Source organism: Meriones unguiculatus, chromosome 11 (genome assembly GCF_030254825.1).
Source record: "Meriones unguiculatus strain TT.TT164.6M chromosome 11, Bangor_MerUng_6.1, whole genome shotgun sequence".
In the NCBI taxonomy this organism is placed as follows: Eukaryota; Metazoa; Chordata; class Mammalia; order Rodentia; family Muridae; genus Meriones; species Meriones unguiculatus.
In genome coordinates this window covers 72,249,341-72,267,448 of record NC_083359.1, presented here as the reverse complement: position 1 = coordinate 72,267,448, position 18,108 = coordinate 72,249,341, and the positions used below count along the sequence as shown (strand labels likewise).

At 39.1% G+C, this 18,108-nt stretch overlaps 1 protein-coding gene across 1 annotated transcript in view; it reads left to right on the top strand.

Annotated features, from left to right (window-relative positions):
• The window catches only part of Hmcn1 (hemicentin 1), a 450,870-nt gene that overhangs the window by 305,389 nt on the left and 127,373 nt on the right, over positions 1–18,108 (top strand). Inside the window, exons 50-55 of the mRNA XM_060364433.1 lie at positions 906–1,079; positions 3,200–3,313; positions 4,441–4,586; positions 7,368–7,518; positions 13,172–13,366; positions 15,157–15,270. Of these exons, the coding sequence (XP_060220416.1) occupies positions 906–1,079; positions 3,200–3,313; positions 4,441–4,586; positions 7,368–7,518; positions 13,172–13,366; positions 15,157–15,270 (894 nt within the window). The remainder of the gene's footprint in view (positions 1–905; positions 1,080–3,199; positions 3,314–4,440; positions 4,587–7,367; positions 7,519–13,171; positions 13,367–15,156; positions 15,271–18,108) is intronic.

Here is an 18,108-nt window from a genome sequence, read left to right as displayed (position 1 = left end):
AGTGTAAGACAGACATTAAATTATGCAGTGGTGAGGGGGAATGTTGTGCTGATCGAGGAGAAGCAGGTAGACAATGAGTCTCAGCCTGAGACCCTGTGCCTTTCTCCCCGAGCCTCTTCCTTTATTGGAGATTGTGCTCCTTCTAGTCTCTGCGGCCTGGGTATGAGTAAACATCTGTCTGATTAAGCATCTGTATGCATTGATTCATCAGCGTTGGTCCTACAGCATCAAAGTTCTGTGTACCTCTCAAGCATACCATTGAATGGATTCTGAGTCCCAACCTAGTTTTTCAAGTTTAACATGTGCCCCACCTAAATGTATTACATTTGATTATTGATATTTAAAAACCTGCACTAAATTTGACTGTGAATTTACAGTATGTGAATTTACAAGTATTTGGCTTTTGTTCAGTTATTTTTCACAGAACACATAAATATTCTCATATATACAAATACTTTTATACCCCCACATAGACAGGAACCTCAAAGCAAAGTTGTGATCTAAATGGACCACACGTATATATGCGTCTATGCAAGAAAGGTCCGACGAAATGCCAGGAGATGCATAGGGTGCAGGTGAATAGCTCCAAGTGGTGGCATGGACAAACAGGACATCGCGTGGACGACAGAAGCTTTCTATAGGCAGAGCTGACACACTTTTATACGGAAGGGCGTGTAAGAATGAAAGCTCCTGAGTCCGAGTTGGGAGATTTGGGTCACACTCAACCCAGTATGTTGTTAGCTCTTTTGAGTGTATCACTTTCCTCCTTCACCCTATGCTGTTTTAACTTATTTTATCCAGAAAATAATGAATATTGATTATAAGTACAATGGCACATTGGGGGCACATACCTAGAAATTTTTCTAAGGATATCTTTTTTTAAATGAAACTTTAAATCTTTTCAGTATCTCCTACAATTGCTGGTGTAGACAGCGATGGCAGCCCTGAAGATGTCATTGTCATCCTCAACAGCCCCACTTCTTTAGTGTGTGAGGCATATTCCTATCCACCAGCTACCATCACCTGGTTCAAGGATGGAGCGCCTTTAGAATCCAACCGAAATATTCGGATTCCTCCAGGTAATTAGCTGCCTTCAGCTAGCCACGGTGCATTTGTATCACCTACTGCTGTAGGAAAGCATGGGTTGTTTTTTCATAAAAGTGCCTGTGTCTTTGTTCTGTGACAGTCTATTTCTATCTTACAATCTATGCTTTATATATAATATAAATGTATACTATATATTTAATATGTATATATTAAATACATACTATATATAATATATATAAATATATACTATATATTTTAATATATATTAAAATTTAAAATACTCAAGCATTACTTTTTGAAAGACACAAAACAAACCCAAGTAAAGAAATGTTACAGTGTCAGAATTGCTAAAATATGTTATAATGTCAAATGTTACAAAGGATAGAAACTCATTTTTGATTGAATTTAGCCTTGAAAGAGTTAATATGTAGACTGAGTTTATTCTTCTTTAATATAATGTGTGTGAGGTCAGAAAGAAATAAAAACCATAACCAACACCTGTGAGACATTTAATCTGATGTGGAAGAGAGATAACACAGAGATAATGGGGAAGACTTATTATCAATATGCACTTAAAACAACTATGTTTAAGTTCTGATGAGACCAAATAGGCTAGGGTCAGAGGGGAGGGGAGGAGGACCTCCCCTATCAGTGGACTTGAGGAGGGGCATGGGAGGAGATGAGAGACGAGGGTAGGATTAGGAGGGAAGTAGGAAGGGGGCTACAGGTGGAATACAAAGTGAATAAACTGTAATTAAGAAATAAATTAATTAAAAACAAAATAAAAATAAATGGATAGGGGTTATTAAAGGGGGGGTAGTGACAAGTTTTATAAAAATTCAGAAGATAAAGTTGCTATTGTGAACCTTAATGGTCGGAAAAAAAATTTTCTCCCTAACCACAATGTGGGCCAGATTTGACAGGAAGTAGTAGAATTTAGTTGACTGATGATAAGCTGGGAGAGGTTTTGGATCCATCAATATGACTAGAGGACAAAGGGCAGCAAGCAGGAATGGGATGGCCACATGCAGTCACCATGTAAGGGGAAACATTATGGAGAGAAAAAAGTCAGGAAGAAAAGCTGGGTATTGTTTTGAAGCCTGTATCAGTTTAACTTCAGACACTAAACAGTTGAGAACTATTGACAACTTTTATTTTAAAAATTCACTTTATCTTTATTTATGTGTTTGTGTCTTGGATGTCACACATGTACATGTGTGTGGATTCCTATAGAATCTATCAGAGGGCATTGGATTCCCTCAAACTGCAGTTATAGGCGGTTGTGAGCCAGCCAGCATGGATGCTGGGTCCTTTGGGAAAGCAGCAACTGTTCTTAACCGCTAAGCCATATCTCCAGCTCCAGTTTTAGAGAGAAAGATAACCAGATTCAAAACTGTGTTTTGGCCAAATCAGTTTTCTGTGATAGACCAGGTTGACGAGAGAAAGACAATAACAGAGGCAGGACCCTTCTTATGAAATGTATGAAACAAAGAAAGCTGAGCCTTACTTTGCCATGCTAACAACTGCTAATTGCTCGTGGCCAGGGGTGAGACTGTATGTCCAACTCCCCCTCTCTATTGATACTTGGTCTGGCTTGGACCTGCACAGGTTTTGTTCCTGGTAAGTCAACACAGTCCAGTTGGAATAACACACCCTCCAAACTATTTTGGTTAGCACAAATTCGTCCTGAACGTTGGGGTCTCAGAAGTGTTGGGTTTATTTTTATTTTTATTTTTTTTTAAGAATATAAAATTAGGTGCAAAGGAAAGGTCTATGGATCTAGGGGGAGGAGTTGGGGAGGAGTTGAATATCATCAGAACTCATTACACAAAATTAGAAATGCCCAAAGAACTAATTAAAAAGTGTGAAAAAAAAAAAGGTCATTATCTCGAGTGATGTACAGAGGCATAGAAGTATCAGAGACGGAAAGTGTGAGAGCCACTGCTACACAGAGGACAGTGGGGAGCATAGAGACCATCTCAGCTACACTGTAGATCCTGTGTACATTGTAGCATGTTTTATATCAAACACCTACCAGTGAATCGTAGTCATAAGAAGCAATGCTTCCAGTAAGAACTAAAGTCCTAGCACTTGGTGCATTCCCTACCTACACTACGATGTCAAAGCTTCCTTAATGTTCCTTGTGTTTTAGGAGGCCGTACTCTGCAGATCCTAAGTGCGCAGGAAGACAATGCTGGCAGATACTCATGTGTGGCCACCAATGAGGCTGGGGAAATGATAAAGCGCTATGAAGTGAAGGTCTACAGTAAGTTCCAGAAGAACGCCTTTTCTCACCTCTTCCTGAAGATTTCTAGCTTTTTAAATCACATTTTCCACTATTCTTTCCTGCTTGTTTATACTGATCATTGAAGACTCTTACTTATGCAGCTTGCCTCATCAAGGATGGAGGTTGCATTAAGTATTTTGCCCATGGCCTCAGCTGCTCAAAGATGTGATATCCCAGGGCTAATGAGACGGGTCAGTGACTGACATGTTTCTTGTGCAAGCAGGAGGACCAGTGTTTAAAGAGCCCAGAACCCATGTAAATGTAAAATGGGTATAAAGGCCTGACTTCAGGCTGAGTGCCTGAGAGGCAGATAGGAAATGCTCAGCAAAAAACAGCTAGGTACTCTAATCAGAACAATATGCTCTGGATTCAGCAAGACACCATGAATCAATATCTAAGGTAGGGGACAATTGAAGAAGCTATGTGGCATCGTTTGGACCTACAAATGCATACATGTGCACATGTTCCTATACACACACACACACACACACACACCATCACACTTCATACCATCACACATACACATGAAAAAACCATTCACTGGATGCGCTCACTACCTACCTGTTGGAGTGTGGTTTACATGCAGGTCCTTAGAGCTCAAGATGAGATCAACAGTAGCTTTGGATTACCACAAGGTAAACAACCTATAAGCAAAAGGCAAAGCTCACACTGTCATTAGTAGGGGCCACTGCTAATGGCCTTAACAGTTCAACAGTCTTTATTCATAGATTATTGCTGTTATCTTATAAACAAATTCTCTATTTCTGACTGTCATTTTTACTTTAGTTTGGTGCCATAATAACCAGTGTAATGTATTTTTATGGGTCACTGTTAGACAATATGGATCTAGAACAGATAAAAATGTGAAGGACATTGACCTCTCTAGCAACTTTATAATGATGAATAGATAAATATATTTTTCTGCATATTTTATGTTGGGAAACTCCTTTTTCCCTGGATGCCAACTGAGGTCCTTCATGGAAGGTCTGGGAGAAAGGGCCTGCATCTCCTGGGGACCTTGTTAGATGCTCCTCATTGTGATTTCTGTGGCAGACTGTATGTTTAAAACAACCAGTGTTTAACTCTTTTATCTTCATTTTCTGCAGTTCCACCCATAATCAAGAAAGGGGACCTTTTGGGGCCAGGTCTTTTCCCTAAAGAAGTGAAGATTAGGGTGAACAGCAGCCTGACCCTGGAATGTGAAGCTTATGCGATTCCTTCTGCCTCCCTTCGCTGGTACAAGGATGGACAGGCCAGTCACAACTACATTTTGTTTGTTGATTAGTTCTTAAAGATTAAAATACCAATTTAAAAAGAAACAGACAGAGGTGATTTCAGAGATTGATTCCACCCACTGTGATACTAAAAGTAGCCACTCCATGCTCGTGGAATCTGACATTACTTAAGAAAATAAACAAAGTGAAGAAATGCCCATGATCAGTAACTTTGCTATTGTTCCACCACCAGGAGATAAGAACGACTTGATTTGTGCACATTAGCACTTGGCTGTGAAAAATCTAGCTACCCTCCCACTGGAGAGTTAGAGGAACCATGTTTCACCCAAATACCTACATATAATTGAGAAGGATTCTGTGAATGGTTCTAAAATGAGGACTAAATTTATGCACAACTTTCTCTAAACATCATTAACTCTTTTACAAAAGATAACATTTTTGATATCCTAAAATATGATAAAATTGAAAGATATAAAGGCACCTGTGATTACCTTAGAGCAGTGAGAAATGCCAAACCAAAACTCAATTTCAGACTGAAAGGGCAGACATGGGAGGGTTTGGAGGTGCTAATGGGAAAGGGAGATAAGATGTTTATGATAAAGCTTTGAGACATCCTTACTTCATACATAAACTGTTTTAAGCTAGGGCTGTGTTATAATACTAACTTGAATTGGGCATTATCTGTCTTCCTTCATTATCTACTCCTCGCTGGATTCCTATTCTTTCCCACATGCTATAAGGACACCTGAGCCGGTGCTCTGGGGCAAAAAAAGATGTGTAGTTGCTGTTAACAGCACTAAATGCAGATGTAAAACAGCAAAGCTGCTCTTTATCCAGTTTTCCACATAAACATCCAAATGGTCAGTTAAATTCCAGTGCTGGAAGTTTCGGTTGTAGCATGACTTAAGAGGCAAGAGAGATGTGGGTTTGTGCTTTTCTTTCACGTCCCAGATGGATTCTGCCATATCAGCAGTGGGGGAGGGGGGAATCTTTTCATATAAAATGAGCACATATCATCTGAAAGCCATCGCAAAACAAAAGTACAGCGCCCCTATGCTCTGCTTCTGTGGGCCTTTCAAAGTTCAGGCACAGAGTGTGATGTTATCAATTCTGTGAAAGCTGGCTGGCAAGCAAATTAGTGTCCTGTCCTTTGTAACCATATCATGTTTGAAGTCTTTTGAAAATATATCCATATTTTCAATAAATAATTTTTCCATATCATTTTTCCAGTTATTTCTTTTCTAAATACCAAAATTTAATGAAGTAGCTTTTTTAGAAAAGCTACCAAAAGACATTGACACTATAGCTAAAATAACTTTTAACATAATCCATACATTTTATTTATCCATGCCCTGAATTTTTTTATTTTGATACAGGAAGTTTAAACTGTGGCATGTTTATTTGTGATGTAATAATAATGGCTTGTTGTATATCAGATTATTTGAATCTCAACTCACTGTTAGGCATTATTTTATGTACAACAAATCTAGATGTGAAACAAGCCAAAATCTCTGCCCACATAAGTTTTCAGAGCAAAACAAACAAAAAAAAGCAAACAAACATAACAAAACAAAACAAAAAACCCTAAACAAATAATTAAGTCAGCTAAACAGAATGTGGCTGGTCAGAGAGTACACACATAGCTCAGCTCACAACTGCCTATAACTACAAACTAGTATAATCTTATGGCTACTTCTAACCTCTACCTACACCTGCACTCTGTATACACACACACACACACACACACACACACACACGACAGGAGACACATGTAGTGTATGTCTGCCTTTGCGAGTAGAGGAACAAGGACTGTAGTGTCTCAAAAGACAAAAAAGGGAAAAGCTATTTCAAGATGGGGACACGTTACACTGGGTCAAATCTTCTTCACCAAGAAGAGAAAAAAAGACAGAACTGAATGTTAAGTGCAGTCACATGAATGTCCGGGGTGACCTTGACTGTCTTTCTTATCAAGTAGAGAAGACTCTGAAAAGATTGAATCAGATCAAGGAAAGATAGGAGGACAAAATTAGACACCATACACACAGAAAACATTTCTGAATGGTTGACTGTAAATGGCCCCAGAGGATGTGGAGAACAACTCCCGTAAGACTGAAATTTTCTAGAGAGATGAAATAAATAGATGACGGTATAGGTAAGAGAGGAAATCAAGAGCTGAGAGAGCATGGCTTTGGTTGACAGTAGACACTGAAATACTAAGAATTGGGACAGGATACATCATTAGAAGGAATGCCACTGAGTCAGGATTAAAATCTTCAAATAATGAAGGAAGACAGATAATGCCCAATTCAACTTAGTATCATAACATAGCCCTAGCGTAAAACAGTTTATGTATGAAGTAAGGATGTTATAGATGAATAATAGTAATTCTAAATAAAATCATATTGTGATAATGTTCTCAACTTTTAATAAAAGTTTTCTTTTAAGAAAGTTTCTATTAAACTATCAACAAGGTAGTTTTCAATACTTGATAAGATTAGCTGGAAACTCTTTTGCTTACATAGATAAATGGACATGATGGTAAGAACATGTTTTCTGCTCTAAAGAATATCTAAATGTATCTCCCACAATTACCTGGCTGATGTGAACTGTATTTGCTATAATTTTCAAGAGATGAAAAGCTGTGTTACTTAGAAAATAATGTGATCAAGTTGAATTACTTACTACTATCTTGAATATTTGACATATCTCCATTTATCAAAGAATCATGTCAGTCATTTGCAGAGTATCTTAGCTTTCTTAGCATACTCGATGCTGACATTATTCTAATTGAATCACAGCCCCTTGAATCAGATGATCATGTTAACATCGCCGCAAATGGGCATACTCTTCAAATAAAGGAAGCTCAAATATCAGACACTGGACGGTACACTTGTGTTGCATCTAACCTTGCAGGTGAAGATGAGTTGGATTTTGATGTGAATATCCAAGGTAATACAACTATGCTTATTGCAGAACAGTTTCCATGCTTTGTTAATGTAATGGAAAAGACATTTGACTTGGGTTTTTTTGTTTTGTTTTGTTTTTTTGATTAATTAATTCAATTTAAACCTCGGTCATAGGCCCCTCCCTCCTCTCCTCCAGGTCCCACCCTCCCACATCCCCTCTCCCCTCTTCCTCAGAATAGGGAAGGCCCCCCCCCCGACCCAGACACTCCAGCTCATCTATTCACATGATGACTGAGTTCTTCCTCCTCTGTGGCCTGATAGGGAGGTCTCATCAGGAAGAAGTGATCAGAAAGCAGGCAACATAGTCCATGTCAGAGATATACCCCACACCCTAACTAGTGGGCCCACACAAAATCTAAGATGCCATCGGTCTGTGAATTGTAGTATGTCTATCTTGTATTATATGACCAAAATCTGCTTATGAGTAAGTATATACCATGTCTGTATTTCTGCTTCTGGGATACCACACTCAGAATGATCTTTTCTAGATCCCACCATTTGCCTGCAAATTTTGTGATTTTCTTGTTTTTAATTGCTGAGTAGTATTCCATTGTGTAATTGTACCACAGGTTTTTTTTATCCATTATTTGGTTAAGGGACATCTAGGTTGTTTCCTGTTTCTGGCTATTACAAATAAAGCTGCTATGAACATGGTAGAGCAAATGTCCTTGTATGGTAGAGTATCTTTCCAGGGGTGGCATAGCTGGATCTTAAGGTAGCACTATTTCCAGTTTTCTGAGAAAGCTCCAGGTTGATTTCCAAATGGTTGTACAAATTTGCATTCCCACCAGCCATAGAGGAGTGTTCCCCTTTCTTCACATCCTTAGCAGCAGATGCTGTCACTTGAGGATTTTTTTATGTTTTATTTTTTTATAATTTTTAATTTTTATATTAATTACAGTTTATTCACTTTATATCCCAGCTGTAACCCTCTCCCTTAGTCCCTCCCAATTCCACCCTCCCTCCCTCATCTCCTCCCATGCCCCTCTCCAAGTTCATTGATAGGGGAGTTCCTTCTCCCCTTCCATCTGATCCTAGCCTATCAGGTCTCATCAGGACTGCTGCATTGTTTTCCTCTGGTAAGGCTCCTCCCCCATCAGGGGGAAGTGAACAAGAGCCAGCCACTGAGTTCATGTCAGAGACAGCCCCTGTTCCCCTTACTAGGGAATCCACTTGAAGACTAACCTGCCCTGGGCTACATCTGTGCAGGGGTTGTAGGTTATCTCCATGAATGGTCCTTGGTTGGAGTATCAGTCTCATAAAAGATCCCCGGGCCCAGATTTCTTGGTTCTATTGCTCTCTTTCTGGAGTTCCTGTTCCCTCTAGGTCTTTCTATCTCCCCCTTCTTTCATAAGATTCCCTGTCCTCTGCCCAAAGTTTGGATACCAACAACATAGGCTCTAAGATCAACAATAAATAAATGGGACCTCATGAAACTGAAAAGCTTCTATAAAGCAAAGGACACTGTCATCAGAACAAAATGATAGCCTACAGACTGGGAAAGGATCTTCAACAACCCTATATCTGACAAAGGGCTAATATCCAGAATATATAAAGAACTCAAGAAGTTAAAAAAAAAAACAAATCAAATAATCTAATTAAAAAATGGGATACAGAGCTAAACAGAGAATTCTCAATAGAGGAATATCAAATGGCAGAGAAACACTTAAATACTCAATGACCTTAATCATCAGGGAAATACAAATCAAAACAACCCTGAGATTTCACCTTGTACCCATTAGAATGGCTAAGATCAAAAACTTAAGTGACAATATATGCTGGAGAGGATGTGGAAAAAAGGGAACCCTCCTCCATTGTTGGTGGGAATGTAAACTTGCACAATCACTTTGGAAATCAATCTTGCACTTTCTCAGATCTTGCTACCTCAAGATCCAGCTATACCACTCCTAGGCATTTATCCAGAATATGCTCAAGTATACAACAAGGACATTGCTCAACCATGTTTGTAGCAGCTTTATTTATAATAGCGAGAACCTGGAAACAACCCAGATGTCCCTCAACTGAGGAATGGATACAGAAATTGTGGTACACTTACACAATGCAATACTACTCAGCAATTAAAAACAAGGAAATCATGAAATTTGCAGGCAAATAGTGGGAACTAGAAAAGATCATCCTGAGTGAGGTATCTCAGGAGCAGAAAGACACACATGGTATATACTCACTTATAAGTGGATATTAGACATGTAATATAGGATAAGCATACTAAAATCTGTACACCTAAAGAAGCTAATCAAGAAGGAGGACCCTGGGTAAGATGATCAATCCTCAGTCAGAAAGGTAAATGGTATAGACATTGGAAGAGGGAGAAAACAGGGAACAGGACAGGAGCCTACCGCAGAGGGCCTCTGAAAGTCTCTACCCAGCAGGTTATCAAAGCAGATGCTGAGGCTCATAGTCACTTGAGTTTTTGATCTTAGCCATTCCATTCTGACAATTGGAGATGGAATCTCAGAGTCATTTTGATTTGTATTTCCCTGATGACTAAGGACATTGGATGCTTCTCCACCATTTGTGGTTTTTCTGTTGAGAATTCTCTTTTTACCTCTCTATCCCATGTTTTAATCTTGTTTGTTGGTGTTTAATTTCTTGAGTTCTTCATGTATTCTAGATATTAGCCCTTTGTCGGATGTAGGAACTTGGTTTATTTTAAAATCAATTTCTTCTAATAATATGAGTTCATTATGAAATCTTAAACAAAAAAAAAAACCATAGAAGAGAATAATCTCATCATCCTTTTTTTTTTTTTAAAGATTTATTTCTTTATTTTACATATGAGTGCTCTATTTGCATGTATATCTGCATGACAGAAGAGGGCAGCAGATCTTATTATAGATGGTCTTGAGCCACCATGTGGTTGCTGGGAACTGAACTCAGGACCTCTGGAAGAGCACACAGTGCCCTTAACCTCTGAGCCACCTCTCCAGCCCCTCATCATCCTTTTTATGTATTTATTTTTATTTAATGTATATGAGTGTTTGCCTGTATGTATGTATGTATGTATGTATGTATGTATGTATGTATGTATATGACATGTTTGCCCGGTGCTTATGGAATCCCACAGAACTGGAATCACAGATAGTTGGGAGTCCCCATATAGTTTCTGGGAACTAAATCTTGATCTCCTACCAGAGCAATAAATACTCTTAACCCCCTCATTCTTATTTTTATGCATTTCCTTCTGGTATTTTAAGGAACTACTTCATTTACAAAATTAAATGACAGACTTCTTTTCCGTTAGCATTGAACTAACACTGTATGATGAAGGTTATATATCCTATAACGTTATTGCATAGAAAACAATAAAAGCAATGATAATGGAATTCAGAGTAGACACAGTTTTAGATGAATTAGTACACCTATAACCTTTGTGTCTTGGACAACTAACCAAAATATTTCAAGTCTTCGTTATTTTCCTTTAAAATAAATATCCCTTGGAATTGCTAAGAACAATTGCTAAGTTCTTCCTCAAGTGATTAAGAGCTAATTAAGAGCTCTGGTTGTTGGTATTGTTTTTCTGGATGTTAGCACCATCCAGCAGAATTGTCTTGGCCAGTGTTGGGGACTGAGTCTCGGACCTCATGCATGCCAAGTAAACTCTCTGTGAGCCATACTCCAGCCCTCAACATAACTTTTAAGAACATTGCCTATTTCGTCAGTTGTAAACTCAAATATTAGTTTAACCAAACTCCTATAATTAAGTATCTAGGTTGTCTTGAAGTTTTCATTACTTATAATAGCACTATACTTAACATCTGGGTACACAAAATTTTCACACATCTTTGATATGTGTCTAAAACTTGAAAATTCAGGTCAAACTTCACACACTTTTGAAATGACTTTAACACAAGGCAATTTATCTCTGATAAAGCTTATACTCACTATCAGTGAGGACTGAGACTGTCCTAGTTTTAATAGTTTAGTCCCAACTGTTTATCTTGGTTAGCTTCCTTAGTAAGAGAAATCGTTGGTAGTGTCAAGTGAGGCCATATATTCTTTTGGGTGTGCCCCAGAATTAGCTTTTCCTGCAGCAGTCACAGTGCTTACATCATTCCTCCTTGAATGTGAACCTCGCTGTTGCTCAATAGCAGAGCCTTTGTATATGAAAAGCAAAGACAGAGATGTCCCCACCCTCAGTGTCTCTTTCCCTTACAGGCCTTCTGTCCTCCTGCCCTTGCTCTCCTCGGGTCTGATCTCCACCCTCTTAACTTTCTGTGCCCCCTCTCCTACCTTATTCTCTCTCTTCAGCCATTCCCTCTGTCTGTTCTGTCTCCCCTTCTGAGTGAGAGTTGTTACTTATTTTGAATCTGTGCCTCATAGTATGCTTATCTTGTACTATATGGCTAAAATTCGCTTATAAGTGAGTACATACCATGTGCATCTTTCTGGGTCTGGGTTCCTCACTCAGGGTCATCTTTACTAGTTCAATCCATTTGCCTGAAAATGTCATGATTTCTCTGTTTTTAATAGCTGAATAGTATTCCACTGTGTAAACATCTCTGTGCCAAGCAGGAGAACTAAGTGAGGGTAGGCTCCTGGGAGGATATGAGGGGGATTCAAGATTCTTAGTAGCAGAGAACATAGGGACTGAAGAGGACATCCCCTAACTAGATTAGTTTTCTAGTAAAGAGGAAGGAACACCTATCATCCACAAAACCTTTTATGCAAAATTTACTCTGCCTACGAGATGTGCAAGGATAGATAGAGCAACTTGAGCAGAGATTGAGGGAATGTCCAACAGATGCCTGGCCCAACCAAAGACGCACCCTATTGGAGAATGCCAGCCCCTGATACTATGAACAATATTCAGCTAAACTTGCAGATAGGAGCCTGTCAGATTTGTCCTCTGAGGCACTCTATGAGGCAACACCTAAAAATAGATGCTGGGACCTACAGCCAAAAATTCGTCGATGCATAGGAAGTGTTGGGGAATAGTGGGAGGAAAGAGAAAAGGACCCGAAAGTGACAGGAGCTCCATAAGAAAAACAACAGAGCCAACTAACCAGGGCCAGAGGAAGTTTGCTGAGACTGAAGCATCAACCAAGGACCATGCATGAACTGGACCTAGGCCCCCTACAAAGATGTAGCAGATGGGCAGCTTAGGTTTCAAGTGGGTACTCTAGTAAGGGAAGTGGGGACTGCATCAGACAGGGATTCACTTGCCAGCTTTTAGATCACTTTCCTCTAGTGGGACAGACCACAGTGGAAGAGGACACATTCAGTCCTGATGCAGCTTGATGAGCCGCGATGGATGGGAAAGGGAGCTCTCCTTTTTCTGAGGAAAAGGGGATGGGGAGGGAGAGAGAGAGAGAAACTGGGAGAGAAAGAGGGAAGGGGCTACAAGGATATAAAGTGAACAAACTAAGTAAATGAGAAAAGAAGAAAAGAAAAGATAGATGAGGACCTTAGATCTTATTCTTCCTCCCAGGAACCAACACTGATGGCTACTCTCGGTCTGGCTCTTGCTGGAATGCATATAAGTACTTGAAAATATGTTGATATTGTCTAACTTATCAAATCCACATATCACTTGCGGAGATACAGTCAAAATCTTTGTCTGACGTGTCAGTTGTGACAGTCACACTGTGAATAGATGTTGTTCTTCTCCTCCACAGTTCCTCCAAGTTTTCAGAAACTCTGGGAAATCGGAAACATGCTAGATACTGGCAGGACTGGTGAAGCCAAAGATGTGATCATCAACAACCCCATTTCTCTGCACTGCGAGACAAACGCTGCTCCTCCCCCAACTCTGACATGGTACAAAGATGGCCGACCTCTTACCTCCAGTGACAGAGTACTGATTTTGCCAGGTAAACACTGCCACCTAAAGACACAAATCTCTGCCAAGTGTGTCTCTTTTCATTTATCTGGCCAGTTCACTGTAACTTAAGTGGTATTTGGGTTGCTGAAGGATGTGTCTTCTGTATATAGAAGAGCTTACCTTGAGAATTTGACAAGAGAATGCTTTAACTCACTTTTCAGATATGGTCAATGGTTGTTAACAATTTTTGCGAGTTGTTGGACTCCTCTTATCTCTATATCTGCATTGGTGATTTAGTCATTTTGGTTTCTATGCATCATTAATATAAATTTAAATGTTGTTATTCAATTTATTGGGTATATTGATTGCATTTTTCATGAGTAATAATAAAGACATTTAGTTTTAAATGTTCTATTTATCACATGTTTTGTTGATGGAAAAGATACTTAACTCTTTCGGAACAATATTCTCAAGGCTTCCGTCTAATTATCTAAAGTATTCAAATATCAGAGTTAGTTATACTAACTAACCTTTGCATAATATATACAAAGTTAAGACAAATTAACTGAAATAATATCGTCAAAAAATTAAAAGGGAAGAAATAGACATGGTAGCTCTATGCAATATATGACATTAATTGTGTCTAAATCTAGGGGAAAATGGCTATAAAAAGCTAATTGTGACATCCAAAAGAGACATGGATTTAATCTGTCATTAACTCCGTATTTTCTGGTTTTTTGCTGTGCTGTAGTTTTATGAGAGATTATCTTATTTCTGTGAAGTTTGGATCCATGAGTATATAGTTTTAAAAAGTCACCAGGCCTCCAACTTACTATAAAGACTTAGGAAAATAGTCTGTCCATATAATACATAATCAGACTGTTACAACTTTCCTCTAAATTTTATTATCAACATTAATGTTTACAAATACACAGCATTTTTTCTTGAGATTGCACACAAAATCTTGAATAAAACATAAAAGGTAAAGTACATGTTACTCTTTGTGAACCCTGGACATATATCTTCAAATGAGTTTTTAAATGAAATGTTGAAAAGGTCAATTAATGATCACCTCTCCCTAAGGGGGGGTGCAGCCTTACCAGGCTACAGAGGAAGACAATACAGCCAGTCCTGATGAGACCTGATAGGCTAGGATCAGAAGGAAGAAAAGGAGGACCTCCCCTATCAGTAGACTGAGGAAGGGACATGAGAGGAGAAGAGAAAGGGAGGATAAGATTGGGAAGGGTTGAGGGAGGGGGCTACAGCTGGGATACAAAGTGAATTGATTGTAATAATCAAAAAAGAAAAAAGAAAAGGTCCATTAAAAAATTTAAAAAACAGGGCTGGAGAGATGGCTCAGTTGTTAAGAGCACGGACTGTTCTTCCAGAGGACCCGGATTCAATTCCCAGCACCCACATGGCAGCTCACAACTGACTATAACTCCAAAATCTGACATCCTCACACAAAAATACATGTGGACAAAACACCAATGCACATAAAATAAAAAGAAATCATTAAAACAAAGCATCACCACACAGTAACATTCCACACAGAACACAATTGAGAATATAGAGTAGCCTACTCCCCTCTAGGAAAATTGACAAGAGCTATTTATTTTTCAAAAAATGACTTGTTAATACAGTATTGGATGACTTTTTAGTAATGCAATATTTGCTGTTAAATTGGTTATTATATGTGATAAAACTTAATGGTTAAAGGAAGTGGGAATACTGGCAAGAACAGATAGACAGACAGAAAGATAAATGTAAGTCATCTCTTCTTATGATCTGTGTTTTCCCTGACGTTTGGAGAAGTGACATACTAGGATATATTTTCAGGAGGGCGAGTGTTGCAGATTCCCCGGGCCAAAGTAGAAGATGCCGGAAGGTACACATGTGTAGCTGTGAATGAGGCTGGAGAAGATTCCCTTCAGTATGACGTCCGTGTACTCTGTAAGTTTGCTTTCTTTTGTTGGATACATTTTTCACTCTGAAATATTTTTTAGTGACTAATGTTTGCAAGATGTTACCCTAAGCATTTTAGAAATTGTAAATGTAACAGAAACTGATGCTTCTTATAAGGACTATCATCTTATGAGCAAACTGAGACTGTGTAAATGCATCATCAGCCAGGACTTCTAAGATCTCAAATAACCAAGATGGAAAGTGGATGGAAGGAAGAAGGGAGGGAAGGAGGAAAGGAAAGAAAAAAAAAGAGAAAGAGGAAGGAGAGAACGATTATTGATACACAAACTTGAAAAGTCACATGTGTCTTCCACAGACACCAAGAGCTTGCAGCAGTCTACTGATAAAATGTAATTCTTATGCCTGCTCTTGAGCCAGAATCATTGTCATTTGGTATATGGACATAAAGTGGAAGAAGTATTATTTTCTTAAGATAAATGGAGTTATTAGAAGCAGGAGTAAATGTGCTGGCAGAGGGTAAGCTAGTGAAGTGGACATGATGGTATATAGGAGCCAGTCTATTCTGGTTTGCTTTCTATTGCTGTGATAAAACTGTAACCAAAGACTCTCTGGGGAGGAAAGGGGTTATTTAGCTTACCTATCCCAACTCACAATCTATTGAAGCATGCTAAGGCAGGAGCTCATAGCAGCAACCTGGAGACAGAAACAGAAGCAGGAGCCTTCTTGCAAAAATGCTGATTATTGGATTGTTCCTTATGGCTTGCTCAGCTTGGGGTTTTACACAACCCAGGACCATCTGCCTAGGGATGACATCTCCTCCAGTAAGCTAAGTATTTCCTCATCAATCAATAATCAAGAAAATACCCCACAGACTTACCTAAAGTCCAATCTTAAAAATTCTCAACTCCTCAGTTGAGAATCCCCCTTCCCAACTACCTATACCTTTGTTTTATGCAAGGTTGACAAAAACTAGCCAACACACAATAAAAAGAAGATGTTGAAGTGGTATGAGAGATTAGACACTATCTCAGAGTGTAACTGGGACTTTTATGCCTGGTGATCGAGACAATGAACTCCTGGGAAAATGGGTGGTATTGAATGGAAGGAAGTCAGCTTTGTTTCTGGTGTGCTAAGTCTGACATGACTCCAGAATTCTCACATAAAATGCTGCCCAGGCACTTAGAAATAAGAAACTGTTACAAAGGACAAAGACTAAACCCAGACTGTACATCCCACAGCTGTGGCCAGACAAATGGTATTTTAAAGAGATTTCCATCAGAAAGAATGATATACTTTTTGACAAAAGAATATCATAGGGAAACATTTGGACATAAGAGAAGGAAAAATGAACAGAGGAGTTAATCAAGAAATGAGGGGAACCCAGTAAACTATTATACCTGGATTCCAGCTGTTAGAAAAAGTGTCAGCTGATGAGTTCTCAGTGTTGAAAATAAAAAGCCTTTGGCTTTGAAGTTTTAAGTCTGTTAGCAAACTTCCACAGAACAACCTAGGTTGTGTGGTTTACTTTAAAGCCACAAAACAAGGATAATTTTTGAGGATGCATTAGACATAATGAAATAAAATAGAGACAAGAGTTAGAATAGAGCTGGCTGGCCAGAACAAATTTAAGAGATTCGAACTTACCCATAGACCAAGGGCAGAAAACTGAATACAGAGAAACTCGTTAAAGCGTTAAGAATGTGTGTAGAAAGCGGGGGTGAAGGACTTGATAGTGTAAGGGCCACAGGCATGCATCGAAACGACGGGACAAGGGGCTAGGAGGGTGATAAGCCTTTGGGGAGGAAGAAAAGCTCTTGGGGTGAAAAGAAAGGGGATATGACAAAACGTGTACCAAAAATATTTCACAATCCTGCTTAGTATGAGTGTAAAACAAGCAGGGCCGGCCTTGAAACGCCAGCCAGTGGCAAACAGAAAAAGTCAGCAGTGGCTGCTGTGGGCGTCTGACGAAAATAATAGGAACCAATTGTCTCAGCCATTGCTTTTGATAATTACTGTCAGAACCCTGGAAGCAGGGGTGTAAAAAGAGGGGTGTGTGCGGCCTGTCTGGAGGGTGACGCAGATGTCATAGGTACACATTGTGGGTGCCAGGGAGCAGCAGGGCTCCAAGTACCAGCCCATAATGCATCACTGAAGGGACCCACTGTGAGGTGTGCACTGGGCGTGAACAAAGTAACCTGACAGGCTGACAGGCTGATTGTAAAGAGGGAAAGTGGAAGGACTGGAGTTGTCTATGCAAAGAGCAGTCTGTAAAAGTCCAAAAGAGAGGTAGATATTAATTCAAATTGTATTTGTGACGGATATCTGCTGATTGCTCAGGCTGTGGCAGGTCCAGTGCTGGACACTCAGGATACAGCATAAAAGACAGTGGCTGTCAGTCAAAGGGTGTAACTTTAAATGTGAATGTACGCAAAATAACATTGAAGTTCCCCCATATACTTTGTAGTATTGGTTATTTTCTTTAGAGAATTTCACCTTAATTGTTGGAGAACCAAATACCATAAGGCTGAGTCTGCATTAAACATGCACTGGTTATTGAAAATCCTGGCGTGTTTTAACAGTGCAACAAAAATTAATCACGCTTAAGAACAATCACTTACGAGAAAAGAAATAAATATCTGCTTTTACAAATGCTGCAACACAATCTCTTAATTTACTGAACCTTTCCATATTATGTTCTACAGGAAAAGTGTGGTCTCTCATGCGTTAAATGAATATAAATTATGGGGAGCTGTTTTAAGTGTGTACAGGGAATATAGCATAGAACTCCTCAGATTTTAATGAACTTGAGGAACAACTAGAGAACTTTTTCAGCCATCCATTCCTTGTTTCTCCTCAACGATGGCT